At 38.3% G+C, this 14,706-nt stretch overlaps 1 protein-coding gene and 1 long non-coding RNA gene across 3 annotated transcripts in view; one reads left to right on the plus strand and one right to left on the minus strand.

The window, feature by feature from the left end:
- The first annotated feature begins 4,221 nt into the window (after positions 1-4,221).
- Positions 4,222-4,795, plus strand: LOC134198805 (uncharacterized). Its single transcript, XR_009973008.1, has 2 exons — positions 4,222-4,363; positions 4,633-4,795. It is a non-coding gene; the product is annotated as an uncharacterized LOC134198805 (long non-coding RNA).
- A 2,327-nt stretch (positions 4,796-7,122) lies between these two features.
- Positions 7,123-14,706, minus strand: part of LOC101738629 (T-box transcription factor TBX20) — an 83,000-nt gene continuing 75,416 nt past the window's right edge. For both annotated transcript variants that reach the window (XM_012694453.4, XM_004930909.4), the window contains exon 6: positions 7,123-7,824. In XM_012694453.4, the coding sequence (XP_012549907.1) occupies positions 7,536-7,824 (289 nt within the window). In that variant the 3' untranslated portion in view covers positions 7,123-7,535. The remainder of the gene's footprint in view (positions 7,825-14,706) is intronic.

Below are 14,706 nucleotides of genomic sequence, written 5' to 3' on the forward strand. Positions count from 1 at the left end.
GTTAAACGTATTACATCGATTTTTGGTGGTGATACGACAAAACGAAGATCATTCACCGAGCGAGTGAAATTACTCAGAGACCGACTGATGTTTATTGTTCGGAACTTGTTTAAATGCAATTTCGTATTGATAATTTCGCTAGCGAGATTCAGGCATCTGTCAAATATCTTGATAATAGCTACCCGCTACAAACTTATAATATGTAGTAATACGTATATAATGATATTGGGTACTCCAGAATAAATAAACAATAAAAGACTTAATTGCGTTTTCTGTTATGTGTATAATGAGAAAACAACATTTAAAGCTCTTAATTTAATAAAAAAATATTATTTTTAACAAACTGAACTTTCTTTTTACTGAATGTCAAACTTCACTGAATGGCATATAAGAAAAAACTTTTTAAAAAACTAAAGAGTTTTAGACTATGAAGGTTTTTCTTTACACGTAGGTATACGTATAATAAATAATATAGACTTATAAAAGGCTATAATTATGAGCTGTTTGAATATGGACCTAGTACTAGCTTCTAGCAAAGTAGAAGATAGCTTGTATACACATATCGAGCGATGTGGCTATGCTGAGTTAAAATTTTGCAAGCAAGTACCTACCAATTTGTCTAAGGAAACATTTGTTTGCATTACTATGCAAGCATATCTGCACGGACCACTTCCACCGCGAATAACTTGGTGCAATAAAAAACAAACTAACAATTTTTTTTTTTTTTTATATTTCTGTATACACTCGTTATATTGGCTTTTGTTGTGGATGCTATCATTCTGTCTATATGTCAGACGAAGCAATCATTATTATTTATTTATTAGACGAATGTTCCAGTGTAAAGAGTGAGTTGGTCGGTCGATCGACGATACAATACAACCGAGATTCATGTAATATCTCAACGTTGGCGATTCACGTTTTGAAGTCACAATTAACCTACTAGTGCAAAAAAAAAGGAATAACAAAATCTATGTTCCAACTAAACCCTTCATGATTTTGAGTAGCATTGGCAAGGTGAATTGTAATCTTGCACGGGTTGGAGTAAATGATACGAAAAATCATGTTAATAATGAATTTTGTGCGCAGGCGAGCCTTCGAGTTTTCGTATTGCAAATTAAGACTCAAACCTCGTGACGTTTTTTTATTGCTTAGATGGGTGGACGAGCTAACAGCCCACATGATGTTAAGTGGTTACTGGAGCCCATAGACATCTACGACGTAAATGCGCCACCCACCTTGAGACAAGAGTTCTAAGGTCTCAAGTACCTATAGTTACAACGGCTGCCCCACCCTTTAAGCCGAAACGCATTACTGCTTTATGGCAGAAATAGGCGGGGTGGTGGTACCTACCCGCGCTGACTCACAAGAGGTCCTACCACCACCACCTAGTGAAAAAATAAAATTACAATTTATTTAAGAGAACAAAATATCGAGCGAAATTCATTGAACAATACAGAATCGCAGTTACATTCGCTGTCCGCGGCGTCAATCACGGGACGTCGTTCGTTCGCAACAAAGCAATTGTTAGAAACAGTACGACATGGTAATACGTTGTTTCCTTTTCTGGACGCGACGATTAGCCCTCCTCTATTTACTTGTCTATCCGATTAGCTGGCAGCTGACGCCGGACGCATCCGACTGACGAGAACCGTTGCAACAGAGACTTAGAAAAACGTTTGGCACGGGAATCCGATTAGGCGGCTCGCTCGGACAGACTTCCTCGATTGATGGAAACGTGTCTTCGGTAATGACCAGCGAATTGTCTCTCATTGACGTCGGTTCGATATTACAATTGTCTTTTCGTTTCTCTTTGCGATTTCGTGATTGGATTACGTTGGAGTTATTCAGTCACGATCCAGTACGCTAAATTACGTTAGCTTTCATTGTATTGTATAGAAACTCTTACACGATACTACAAGTGCTCGATTTATGTTTTAAAATACATCACTAAAGAATTTGTAACGAAAAGAAAACAATTCATGCTTCATCCAAAAAAAAATATAGCATATATTTTCACAAACAAACCTACATACATTTGAAATAGATTCCATAGTCAGCTTGGCAACAACAACCTTTGTTATTCAGAGTATCGTTGTGGACCTAACCCATGGCTAAATTTGAAAAGAAAATATTTTTCTATTTGTTCTAAAACGGTTGAACAATAACGCGCCGAGAGGAGCCCGGAGAGGACATTAAATTCACCGAGAGCTTTCTTCGGTCTAGTGTTTTCCTTGAAAACTAATCAACGCCAACCATTAAAAGATCAAGGCTTGACTTCACACGGGTCAATACATCTCGCTCATTCTCGAGTGTTCGTCTCGGGAGAATTAGTCCCAACTGTTTCACAATAGTCCATAATTATGAAATGTGTTGGGATTCTAAAAGGATGCGCAATTTTTCTGTGGCACGGAACAATACGAGACCGTAATGAAAGGAGTCAATCAGTCGGTGTCTGCAGAATGCATCCTCGCTAATTTATGTGCCGATCTGCGCTGCAAAGCACTCGGTCGCGGTTTATTTCTTCACTTTTAATGCCTTACGTACGGACAAAAGCGAACGAAGCACAATAAACGCGCGCCCGTACGGCAAATAATAATAATAATAATAATTATTATGTGTATTAATAATAATAATTATTATTATTATGTGTATCGAACACTGCCTCGCCTGAGAAGACGGCAGGACACACTCCGGCGAGGTGGGCAACAATCGGCCGGAGCGTTAGGGGCTATTGGGTGAGAACCAAAATTATTATTATTATTTATTTATATTTATTTAAAATCTTATTAGTTACATAATATTTTTTAAAAAAGATATTAAAAATACATTTTTTTTAAAAACACTATATAAAAATAGATTGCCGCTAATTATTATTATTATTATTATATATATTGCAGATAAAAAGACCAAATATTTGGACCTGGCGCACGATGTGACCGAAATGTGGAGGGTGGTATCTACAGAAATAATCCCGGTAGTTGTATCGGTGAATGGTTTGGTCCCTAAAAGCCTCTCAAAATATCTCGAGAGGCTTGCTCTCAACAAAAAGTCGGTGGTGGCCCAAATGCAAAAAGCGGTCTACCTGGACAATGCCCGTATAGTTCGCCGGCTTCTCGCCCAATAGTCCCTAACGCTCCGGCCGATTGTTGCCCACCTCGCCGGAGTGTGTCCTGCCGTCTTCTCAGGCGAGGCAGTGTTTAATACAAATAATAATTACATTTATTTACTCCACAATACAAATAACTTTTCAATTAATATGACATAAAAATTCTAATTCTAAACAATATTACAATATATTAATTATACTGACACAGTGGAGATAAAAAGGCCGCGGCTCATAGATAGCTGAAACTATGAATATGACAGCGCGGAATTCGTATTCATCGCTCACACGTGCTCACGCGAGACGTCAGACGTGTACTTAGATCCTCGGTTCGAAGCTTCTAAGCTCGGTTCGAATTTATAGCGAGTGCCATATTATTTACTAGAATTATACGCACAATTTGCGAAGCTGTCACAAGGGCCGGCTATAATTTCCCGATGGCAGCAGATCCATCAATACTCGCCCGGGGCGGCGGCCGCTTTCAATTTGTAGGCCGCTTACATCGGCAGCAATTACGTACGTACGGACGGAAGGTCGATCATCATCGATGTATGCGCTTAATAATGCCTAATGACACTTAATAAAGTTGGAAAATAAAAGTGTGACGATAATATATTGTTCGCCAGTTTAAAGGGTATTCGAGGTCGAGGAAATGTTAGGTGCGTCTCCACAGAATTATAATTATACATATTTGCATAAAAATGAGAAAAGATTTGTCTATGAGCTGTCAACACTTTTTGATTTTTATCATTCTGTTGATTTTCGGTTACTTTTATTTCCTACACATATTTTCTGCAGTAGACACCTGCTTGGCTGTGTCCCTAGCACTTCTGAAATCTACTTATTATCAGGTGCGCCGTCTAGACTGCCTACAGAGGCAATACAAAAAAATCTAATTCGATGTTAAATTAATCCTATATAAGAATCCAATTCGAAATTTAGATTTTGATATAAATATGTTCTATCGTAAGTAGAGACTTTGTCATTTATCTAATATATAAACAGTTATATTTAATTAGCCTATGACGAATTAGACAAATGACGAACAGCAATGAGGTGTGTATAGAAATAAATAACATTTAAATCTATGGTTCAGTCAAGTGAAAGTATGGCAGTTGTAATATTAAATGACTGTTTAAAAAAAAGAAAAATGTCTATTGTTGTATTTTTCTTTTAAGTGAATTACTTTAAAAATATTTACTGGCTGAAGAATAATGATGAACTCCACTCCGATGAGAGCTAGTAAAAAGGAGATGACAGGTTCGTGACAATTAATTCTTCACAACAATAATCTGTGGTTGGCTCGAAGAAAAGTCATGCTTAATTCTGACAAAATGTGCAAGCCACTTTTGTAGTGTAATTGGAAGCTACGTATAATTGCTTGACCTGGTATTAATTTCTTGATAGATTCCTGGTAGTAAACTAGTGTTACTGCTGTGATGGAATCATACATTCTGTTTTCAAAAAATGAGAGAACTGTTACACAATGGAATTGAAATGTCGGGTTTAGATCTCAGCTTTCTTTACAGGATGGGTGACGACATTCAGTTTGATATAATCTCCGTGACCACTTCGAGGGTCTAATCCTTGAGCACACTGCCTCTATAGATAATAAAATAGTGAAACTGATTCATTGAATTTCAATATTTGTTTTATATCACTAAAATTTAATAAAATAAAACATCTTAAGTCGTTTGATTTTTATTTATTGACACTTATATTAGGGCGGAGCCCCGATATGTGTTGCTACTCTCGAGGATCGCTCACACTGATCTGTTCAACAATATTTTCAAGTTATCATTTAAATTACTAACGTACAACGAGCAGGATTAAAATAGTCTTGATACTTATGTCATTATAATACTGTTTAAAAAAAACGTAGAACAACAAATCAAATTGTTTTGATTGAAAACCAAATACAAATTATTCGAATTCAAATCTAATTCCGCACTAGTTATTACAATACAATAACAATAATCAATACGAATGGAAGTCAAAAGTAGTACATTAAGTTGATCACATATGCTTGACATTGAATCTCTGAGCTGACTATTACAGTACGTCAGCTGACTCTTACAGTGTTACAATGTATTCAGGTAAAAATATTATTTTTAAGTGTTGCTGTACAAGAAAATAGTACTGGGCTCTCCGTTCTTTTTTTGCTACATATTTTATACCGGCTAATGGAATTTAAAAAATTAAGAAACAATTTACACTTTTTAATCCTTTGTCTATTGATATCAGATAATATTTTTTTCGGTTTGATTTTATAAACTACTTTTTACCTATGCTTATTACTGCTGCAAAACAAGTAGTGGGTTAGTAGATTCCCGATTAATCCAGTTTCGACCTCATATCTTTGGGTGGATGACGGTACCTTGTCGTGTCTATGGGCTCCGTGACATATTTATGATATAGGATCTTTATTCTTAGTTTTGTATATTCTTCATTTTAGTTCATCAAACTTAAATGAGTAATATTTAAAGCCGTATATCAATTTTTATTTCAGTTATTTCTTAAATTGTAACGTTGTTATAATTGATCAAGATACGGTTTTTGTCATCTATGTATTTTAATTAGAACGATTTAATACATATGTATTTAGATGTGTATGGTTTTTAATATGGAGCTTTAGAAAAGTCACATTGGGAAAGAAATTTGATGTTTTAATATAAATTCAAAAGTTAGTCATGTTTGGTGATTATTAGAACACTTTTATTTCTAATGGTAAATTTGTCGACAAATCTGGTATTAAGCGATGGTCCATAAACACAACAGATACGAGCTCGAAGGATCGATTGATTCGTGATAGCGGCCACCTTGCCCTTCGAAATTTCTCGAATATTTTGTGACCGACGACTATTCAATGAGTTTCATTCGTTTTGTTTTACTTGTTTAATAATCTACCCGGACATAATTTCATAATTTCTATTTTGCTGGTGAACAGAACAGATATTAAGGTAATCAACAATTTCAAGAGTAGTTTTAAGTAAAGTTTATTAATAACTTTTTAGAACAAAATAAATTACTGTTTATTATTATAAAATCAAATTTTATTTCGACGCCTGCAAGAAAACATTGTATCTCATATTGATCGATGTTGTTATCGATTAAAATTTAATTTTACTTTAGCATAACGTCAAAAGTCGTGACGTCATACCGTGTGCCATAGAATATAAAAGATTTTTTTTCTTAAAAAAAAATGTCGCAATTTGTCGTCTTGTAGGTGTCTTGTAGGTATCTAGTTCTTCTACAAATGAATATTTCAATTTATTACATAAATATAATTTTAGGAATGCATTTAAAAAAATAACAAATGTCAATTTCATGGTAAATCTATATTTCATTCTTACATTTCTCATTTCATAGAATAAAACAGAGCCAATGCGAGCTACCCTTTACTTTCAACTATACGAATTCAATTATAAATGTCTACGTGTGCTATTTACAGTGTTAAACGCTACAAAAATAATTTAATTAAATCATCATACATTACATACATACATATCTTATATATTAATATTCTATATACCTAATATACAATCGTATATTTATAATATTAGATGAAATTATCACTGTTTATGCTTATATGTAGTAGGAATATGATACGCTAATAATTTAAATGTGTAGTTATTGGCAATAGATGGACCATATGGAATGTTTTAAGCAGTTCTTGACAGATAAATTAAGTTTATTTTTTACTGTCTGTGGTTTTACGTCAAATTCAGCCAAAGGACGATGACCTTTTCGATTGAAGACATTGAAAGACAATAATTAGTCTTGCAAAGTGAAGTGTGGCAAGCGTATATCATTTTCATTTGTTTTTATTGATGCATTAGTTACTTTTGCTACTGATTTAAATTGATTTGACTGCGACAAAGGATTGTCTAACAAAAATACTCCCTTGGAATTGTTTGTGCATTTTCAGCTATTTCTTTGCTGCTATAAATCTTTCTCTGCTACTATCAGCGCTTTCCCGTTTATATGTTATTGTACATTTTATTTTTATATTTCTCTTATTTTTATTTATTGAACAGTTTAAGCAATTCAGACTTCTTTGGTATCAGACATGGAATATACAGTAAACAATTAAATAGACAGGTCATTTACAAAATACACGAAAATACATAAATCTAAGAACCGAACCAACTAATCAGCAGGTAACTATTTTTATATACCTACATTAGTTTACATTAAGAAGTTGGAATCATTTACTCAATTTGTGGTAGGAACCATGTAAATTAGTTAATACTATAGACAACGCCTAAAGTTATACATACAATTTCCTAGGTACCGCTACGTCATCAATGACGTCATGAATAAAATGTAGTCTTCGACGATGTCCGAGCTACTGACGTCACGGCACTACATTCGAATACCGCGGGCTCCGTAGACCTTCCATATTGCATTTCACAGAGAACACGTCAAGAGTTCACATGGGGTGTCTCGGAGATGGTGGATGGTCGGACCGGGAGGGGGCGGGGTAGGGGCAGTAGCGGAGCGCGGGGGGCTTCTGCAGCCACAGGTCCGGCGGCACGGCAAGCGGCTGCGGCCAGCCTGACCACGCGCGTCCTCCCAACGCCAACAGCTGTAGCGCGGGAGGAGTGCGGGCCCACGCGGCGCGCTTCTCTGCCTCCTCGTCTCCGGGACCCGCCCCGGCGTACAGCCGCAGCGGCGTCCGAAGTAACTGCTGTTCCATCAGCATTAACTCCATAGGATCTCTGCGGAAGAATTAGTTTTTTTTGTTAGAAGCGTTTTGAACTATATCTCTTGGAATTATGAGGAGTTCAAGAATCTATCAAGTGGTGAGACTTTTTTTTGAGATATTTTTTTTGTTGCTTAGATGGGTGGACGAGCTCACAGCCCACCTAGTGTGAAGTGGTTACTGGAGCCCATTGACATATATGACGTAAATGCGCCACCCATCTTGAGATATAAGTTCTAAGGTCTCAAGCGTAGTTACAACGGCTACCCCACCCTTCAAACCGAAACGCATTATTGCTTCACGGCAGAAATAGCAGGGTGGTGGTACTTACCCGCACGGACTCACAAGAAGTCCTACCACCAGTAAAAATCAATATCTCTATTGGAACAAGCTGTCCCATTCTTCCAAGATCGAATATATATATGTCACCGAGCAGTCAGAAAGAGGTCGGAAAACCCAGAAGGAAACACAACACGATCTATTTCTAAAATCGAACATACGTATCATACAAAGAAATGATATTATAATTTTAGCTTAACAGCGAAAATGCACTGAAACAAGTTCCCTTGAAACGATACTTAAGTTAGTGCAAATAGAAATTGCGAGACGCATTCTCGTTTTGGTAAAACTAGTGTTGTTCCCCGGTAGGTACGATCGTTTCGGATTAAGCGAATATACCGAGAAGCGTCATTGGCCGGCTCCCATCGGGACGTCGTCAATAAAAGTTTTCGAAGAAATGCGAGCGAGCTACGTCGCTTTAGAAACGAAAGTAATTAACTATTTCAAATCGTTCATACATATTAGGTGCATTTTATTCCAATCTAAAAACATTATTTACAATTTCTTTAATACAACACATGCGATACTGGTCATCATTCGTAAATTTTTTTTGTGAATCAGAAGGGTCTGTTGCTTGTGCTGAATCTTCAATCGCCAATTTTTCTGAACCCGTTTTTCGGTTCTATGTTTAAATTTTTACTTATTTCATTGATGGTTACGCAAAAACTATAAGATCGATGACACTTCTGTATTTTAAAATCTATGATCCGACTTTAATTGCCTCTCACGCGGCCGTATTCATAGCCTTATGTGTTCATAGATCTACTCCCGATGTGCTTTTGTCATGAGATACAAATATGCCCTAGTGGTCGTAGGCACTAACGTTTCTAAATAAGCCAACGTACTTAACACGCGTTGAAAAGGGGTTTCAAGAATCAAAAAATAACAACACTTTGTCAAAAAAAGAAATCCCATGTAATTCATTCAGTGTTGGTAGTAGGTATACTATATTTTGAGTCTGCACGTACAACAGTTGACTGACTCGTGGTCGAAGGCGGTATTGGTATTACGATGCTCCTGTAACCACTAGATGTCTATTCTATCTCAGCTACTAATGAACACCAATCTATAATGAGCTTTCATTGAAAATAAATCTTATAATTATGCCTAATTTAAGACGTGTGATATAACACTTCAATGCAATAAAACTGGAAAAATATTTTTTTAATAATTTTTTTCTGTTCCGTATATTAATCTACACTCTATAGAGTTCACAATTGTTTCCCGGAATGATGTTTACGAGTGCTGAAGTTAACGAGGCGCGCTCTCTCGGCGTGTCCCGGGTTTATTGCGCCGGAGTTCGCGACACCCTTTATCGGTTCCCGGAGGCGCCCGGGACCGCCACCGAGGACGCTTCCCGTTAACGTGCTATTTTCGCTACTCTACGAATCTATCGCTACGGCACTTAATAGGTTCCGCGGCTGCGGAATTCTCCACGCCTGCTTAATAGAATCGAACAAGAACTGAACTTTACGTATGTTCATACTAAAACACATGAGGTTTGTTTTTTGCTCAATCTATATATTAGTACGTGAAGCAAAAACTTTGTTCCCCTTTTTACGAAAATTGTGCGGACGGAGGAATATAAAGTTTGCCACACTTATAGAGAATATGGAGGAGTGTAGAAAGTTAATATTTTTTAAAATTTGGCATAAAAAATACATTAAATCAATAAAAAAAAACGTTACACATACTACCATGTATTTGACACACACACGCATGAATACTATTTGTTTAATGTCAAACTTTTCTTATTGCTTTATAGTCTGTAGTCAAATTGAGAATAGATTATATATTGTTTGTCTTTATTAATATTTGTTTAAAGTGTAGTCTTGGCGATTCTGTGATTCTTCTCCTTCTCAGTCGTGTCACTCTTGACAGAGTGGTCGTGATCGTCATGTAGTGTTGGAGGGGGCAGATTTGATGCGTCTCACGATGTCGCGCCATCTCTCCCTGCTCGAGGCCATTCTACTGCACTCATTTAGGGGACCTCCCACTGCAGTTTTAATTTGGTCGGTCCACCGCATTGGTGGCCTCCCGCGCGGTCTTATACCATCAACGCTTCCCTGTACAACGAGGCGTTCTATGGACTGGCCATCTCGTCGCGAAACGTGTCCGAAGAAATTCACCATTCGAGACTATACTATACCAAATAGACGCTGCTTGATGCCGAGTTCCTGAAGTATCGAGACATTTGTACGAAAGTCGTCCACGAAACTCCAAGCATTCTTCTCCAGCACCACATTTCCAGAGCGTCTATTTTCTTCATTTCCACGTCTTGCACGGTCCACGTCTCAGCAGCGTATACAAATATAGAGAATATTAGTGTTCTAACGAGCCTGATCTTTGTGGTTTTGGTTATGTTTCTATTTCTCCATACTTTCCTCAGCCCGTCCATCGCCGACCTCGTGACAGCCATGCGCCTTCTGATTTCGTCCATGCATCCGCCATGTGATTATAGAAGTTTAATAATCTTTGACAATAGAATCATAATAGTGTACAAACTTATAATTTCAATTAATTATAGTCGAATTTCGACTACCGAGGGACCACTAGTATTAACAAATTTGTACTTAATTACTGACAAATACTTACGAAACATAAAAATAAAGGCTACAATCCTTAACAAATACACTTTTTTAGATAAATTCGATTCGAATAAAGTAAGAGAGGATACGGCATCGAAAGAGCTGTTAGCAGGATGACAACATTATATCTTTTGCGTCAGATATATATCAAGAGCTGTAAATGTGACGGCGAACGCTAACAGCACGTGCTAAAATAATCAGAATCATTTTGGAGCTTTTCTTCTCTGTGTAAAATATTCCAAAGTCTGCGGTTTTTTTTAATACATCCGTTGATCGCATGGATAAAATCGGTTGCTTGTAAGAACACGAGATACGTGATACGAGATGAGAAAATTGGCGTGACGACACGGCCGGCTCGGGGTGAGCAAGTATAAAATCGGCATGACATCACGAGATGCCGTGTCGAATTTAATCTATCACCGACAAGCCTCGGGCGCCGGTGCGCTTCTCTAAACAACAGGTAGTGCCCACACACGCTAATACAAATTTTATTACACGGTCTAATTTTAATAAAAACCAATAATTACGGTTGATATTATAGGGCATTTTTTAAAATAAGAATTACAAATAATTTGATCTCACGTAGGACAGGATGGCTTCTGGCTCGATTCTCGGTAGGAATCAACAGAGAGGAGAGGGGGGGGGGGGAGAGGAAGAAAGAAAGAGAGAGAGTTATGTTTATTTGACAGTCGAGGGTCTAAGAGTACTACTTCTTTTTGTCTTGTACCTTTCGGCATTCCAGTTTATTGAGAGGGATATTTGACTTTAGAAATATGTAGGGTGGTGAGCAAAAACGGATGTCATAGAAGCAACTTTTTAAGGTTCATTTTTATTTTTATTTTTAACCTCTCTTTATCAATTATCATTACAGTCGATACGTAACTCAGGTCAGGCTATGCGACGAATTGATTGAACGATATGATTGTTTTATAGGTCAATTTTAGATTGTCAGACAAGAGTTCGGGTGCTGTGGGGGCGTTAATGGCGTATTTATTATGATCACGGTATCAGCTGTAATAGCCAACACTCTCCGTCGGCAAATTACAGGGCGGCGGCCGTAAGAGCCGCCGATAGGAACGGGCCGAGCTTGCGAAAGCACTTATCGATACCTCGCAACACGCTTATCGATATTTACCAGGGAACGCTGAATTCTTTATCAGATGGAAGTGAAATAACGTTACCATATATTTTTAGTATTTTAACATGTAAAATTTATATTGCTTTTTTCCCCCTACCTATGCTGATAGCCTTGAGAGGCTATTTCAGCTTCGCCCTAACATGTAGGTGAGCTCAAGCCGGAGAGTTGCTAACACTGGCCCTAGCAAGAGCAGTGCTTCGCAGAATCTACCACCGGATCGGAAACGCGACCCACTGAGAAGATCCGACGAGAAACTCGTGGGCTGTGTCTATCTATGGGTTAATTCGCTCGGAGCCCTTTGTCGCAAGCGACGGCGGGATCGACGAAGACGGTGACCGGTGCTTGTGGTATCTAAAAGCACCGTTAATGGATCTGGAGGATTCGTAATGACGTGTCGTTGCATAGATGGATGAATGAGCTCTTTCTCACATAACGCTTAATTTAATAATTAAATAAATTTTAGCGGAATTTAATAAAAATCTAAAGTGAACGGAATAGAGAAAACTCGTTCTTGTCAAGTAGGCAAGTAAGTGAATTGCACGCAATCAACAGAGGTGCGTCTTAACATGGTCTGAACATAAATATAACTGTTCGCCCCTTAAATATCGGCTCTGATTGAGCGAGGGGCGTATCATATTAATTAATGGATGAAAAGCCGCCTCAATCACCGCGCCAAATAGCCAGCCACTCGATTCTCACACAATGGCAATTAATCACACTTATTGTCCGACGATTTCGGATGTCAGCGAAGGAGTCATTAAATCTCCGCGCAGTTACGACGATTAAGCAATAGTTTTATGTTTTACCGTTTGCGTTTTGAATTCGAGCATCGAAATAGGAAATTTTCTCAGACAATTTTACACGTGGCGAGCGTAGTGTGAACTCGGAAGCCGTCGTGGCCGATCACACAGTCGTCAACGCGTAACGGACAAATTGATGCAGTATTTACATTGAGATGCTATCGATATTTGTAAGCGTTGAGTGTGGCAGCCTATAGCGGCGCTGCCACCGCGCAAGTCCCACCTGATGCTGCCGGCCATTGACACAAATATTTCAGAGGAACCTGTTATAATCCTACCTGTACGGTTTTATTAATGTAAGCAAAAAAACAAACAGACTTCCCTGAAGTTAAAAGTCATTTTCGTGTCATGAATCATTTTACTTTACATTTAGTCTCGAATTGACATTAATAAAGTTAGTTGCAACAGTTTTTTTTTTAAACAAGGATTTAGAATGTTTTTTTTTTTGTTTTTTTTTTATTGCTTTGATGGGTGGACGAGCTCACCTGGTGTTGAGTGGTTACCGGAGCCTATAGACATCTACAACGTAAATGCCGCCACCCACCTTGAGACATGAGTTCTAAGGTCTCATTTATAGCAACGGTTGTCCCGCCCTTCAAACCGAAACGCATTACTGCTTCACGGCAGAAATAGGCAGGGCGGTACCTACCCGTGCTGACTCACGCGAGGTTCTAACACCAGTTAAAATATCGATAGTAAATGAATTATTTTATTTTTAACCCGGTAGCAAGCGTTTATGTGACGCGACGAGGAAGGCCCGTAATTGCGTCGATAACATCTCGAATTAGCCGTCAATCAGTCGAGTGGTGAACTATCATCGGGCCGCCGCCGCGCCGGTGCTGTATCAATTAATCGAAATCGGTAGCCGGGTACTGACGTGGACGCAGATTACATTATTAATAGCTACGATAATTCTGTCGATCATCGCAGCCTTCTTCCGACAGAAAAAAAAAAAAGAAATGACCGTAATACCTCGGGAATGAAGCTGTAGATGAGCGCGATAATTCAAAAGGATTTCGGAAAGAGTTTGTATTATTCAATCAAAACGTCGGATAAACGTACCTGAAAAAGGCTTTCAACTAAACAAATGATTTTTAGATGATTATCATTAATTTGCTATAAGATTAGGAGCGCTATGTAGATATAATTGCGTGACTAAACATCGAATGTAAATTTTCAATGAACATTGAGTAGGCGGTGGTTGACGAATGCATAATAACGACTCTACTCGTCGTTATCTCGTTTCAAACTATCAATTATCCGCATGATTTATCTGTGGCGAAACCATAGATTTTAATCTCGGATAGGCGAATTAATAATAATTGTTTATGGAATGGTGATTCAGCGGGTCGCTAAAAGCGCGAAAATATATGAACGTCGGTCCGCTCGCCGCGGGCGGAACCGGTTTTTGGGAGCGTACATGTGCATCACACTACGGCGGATAATAGAAATGCGCTTTAATTTGTCGTTTAGGACATAATGAGGAGCGGGCCCTGTGATTACGCGCGCCGCCGCCGCCGCCGCGGGCCCGCACCGCCGTTGACGTGAGCTGTTTCCACAAACCGTTTCCACGCCCTCTCTCGCTCTCGTCCAAGCGCTGCGAACGTGTTAACACGAAACACGTATAAAACGGTTCGATTCGTCGCACCACTTTAAATTCAAAACTCGGTTATCGCAAAAATATCGTATAGGGACAGACATCGTGGTAGGACCTCTTGTGAGTCCGCGCGGGTAGGTACCACCACCTATTTCTGCCGTGAAGCAGTAATGCGTTTCGGTTTCAAGGGTGGGGAAGCCGTTGTAACTATACTTGAGACCTTAAAACTTGTATCTCAAGTTGGGTGGCGCATTTACGTTGTAGATGTCTATGGGCTCCAGTAACCGCTTAACACCAGGTCGGCTGTGAGCTTCGTCCACCCATATAGGCAATAAATAAATAAAAAAACCCATTAATGAATTTGTTAATTTTATTTTGGTATAAATGTGAGGTTTAGTTTTTTAAGGAATTTGAACATCCTCTATTTCTTTTGTCG

This window comes from Bombyx mori, chromosome 4 (assembly GCF_030269925.1).
Source record: "Bombyx mori chromosome 4, ASM3026992v2".
Classification (NCBI taxonomy): domain Eukaryota; kingdom Metazoa; phylum Arthropoda; class Insecta; order Lepidoptera; family Bombycidae; genus Bombyx; species Bombyx mori.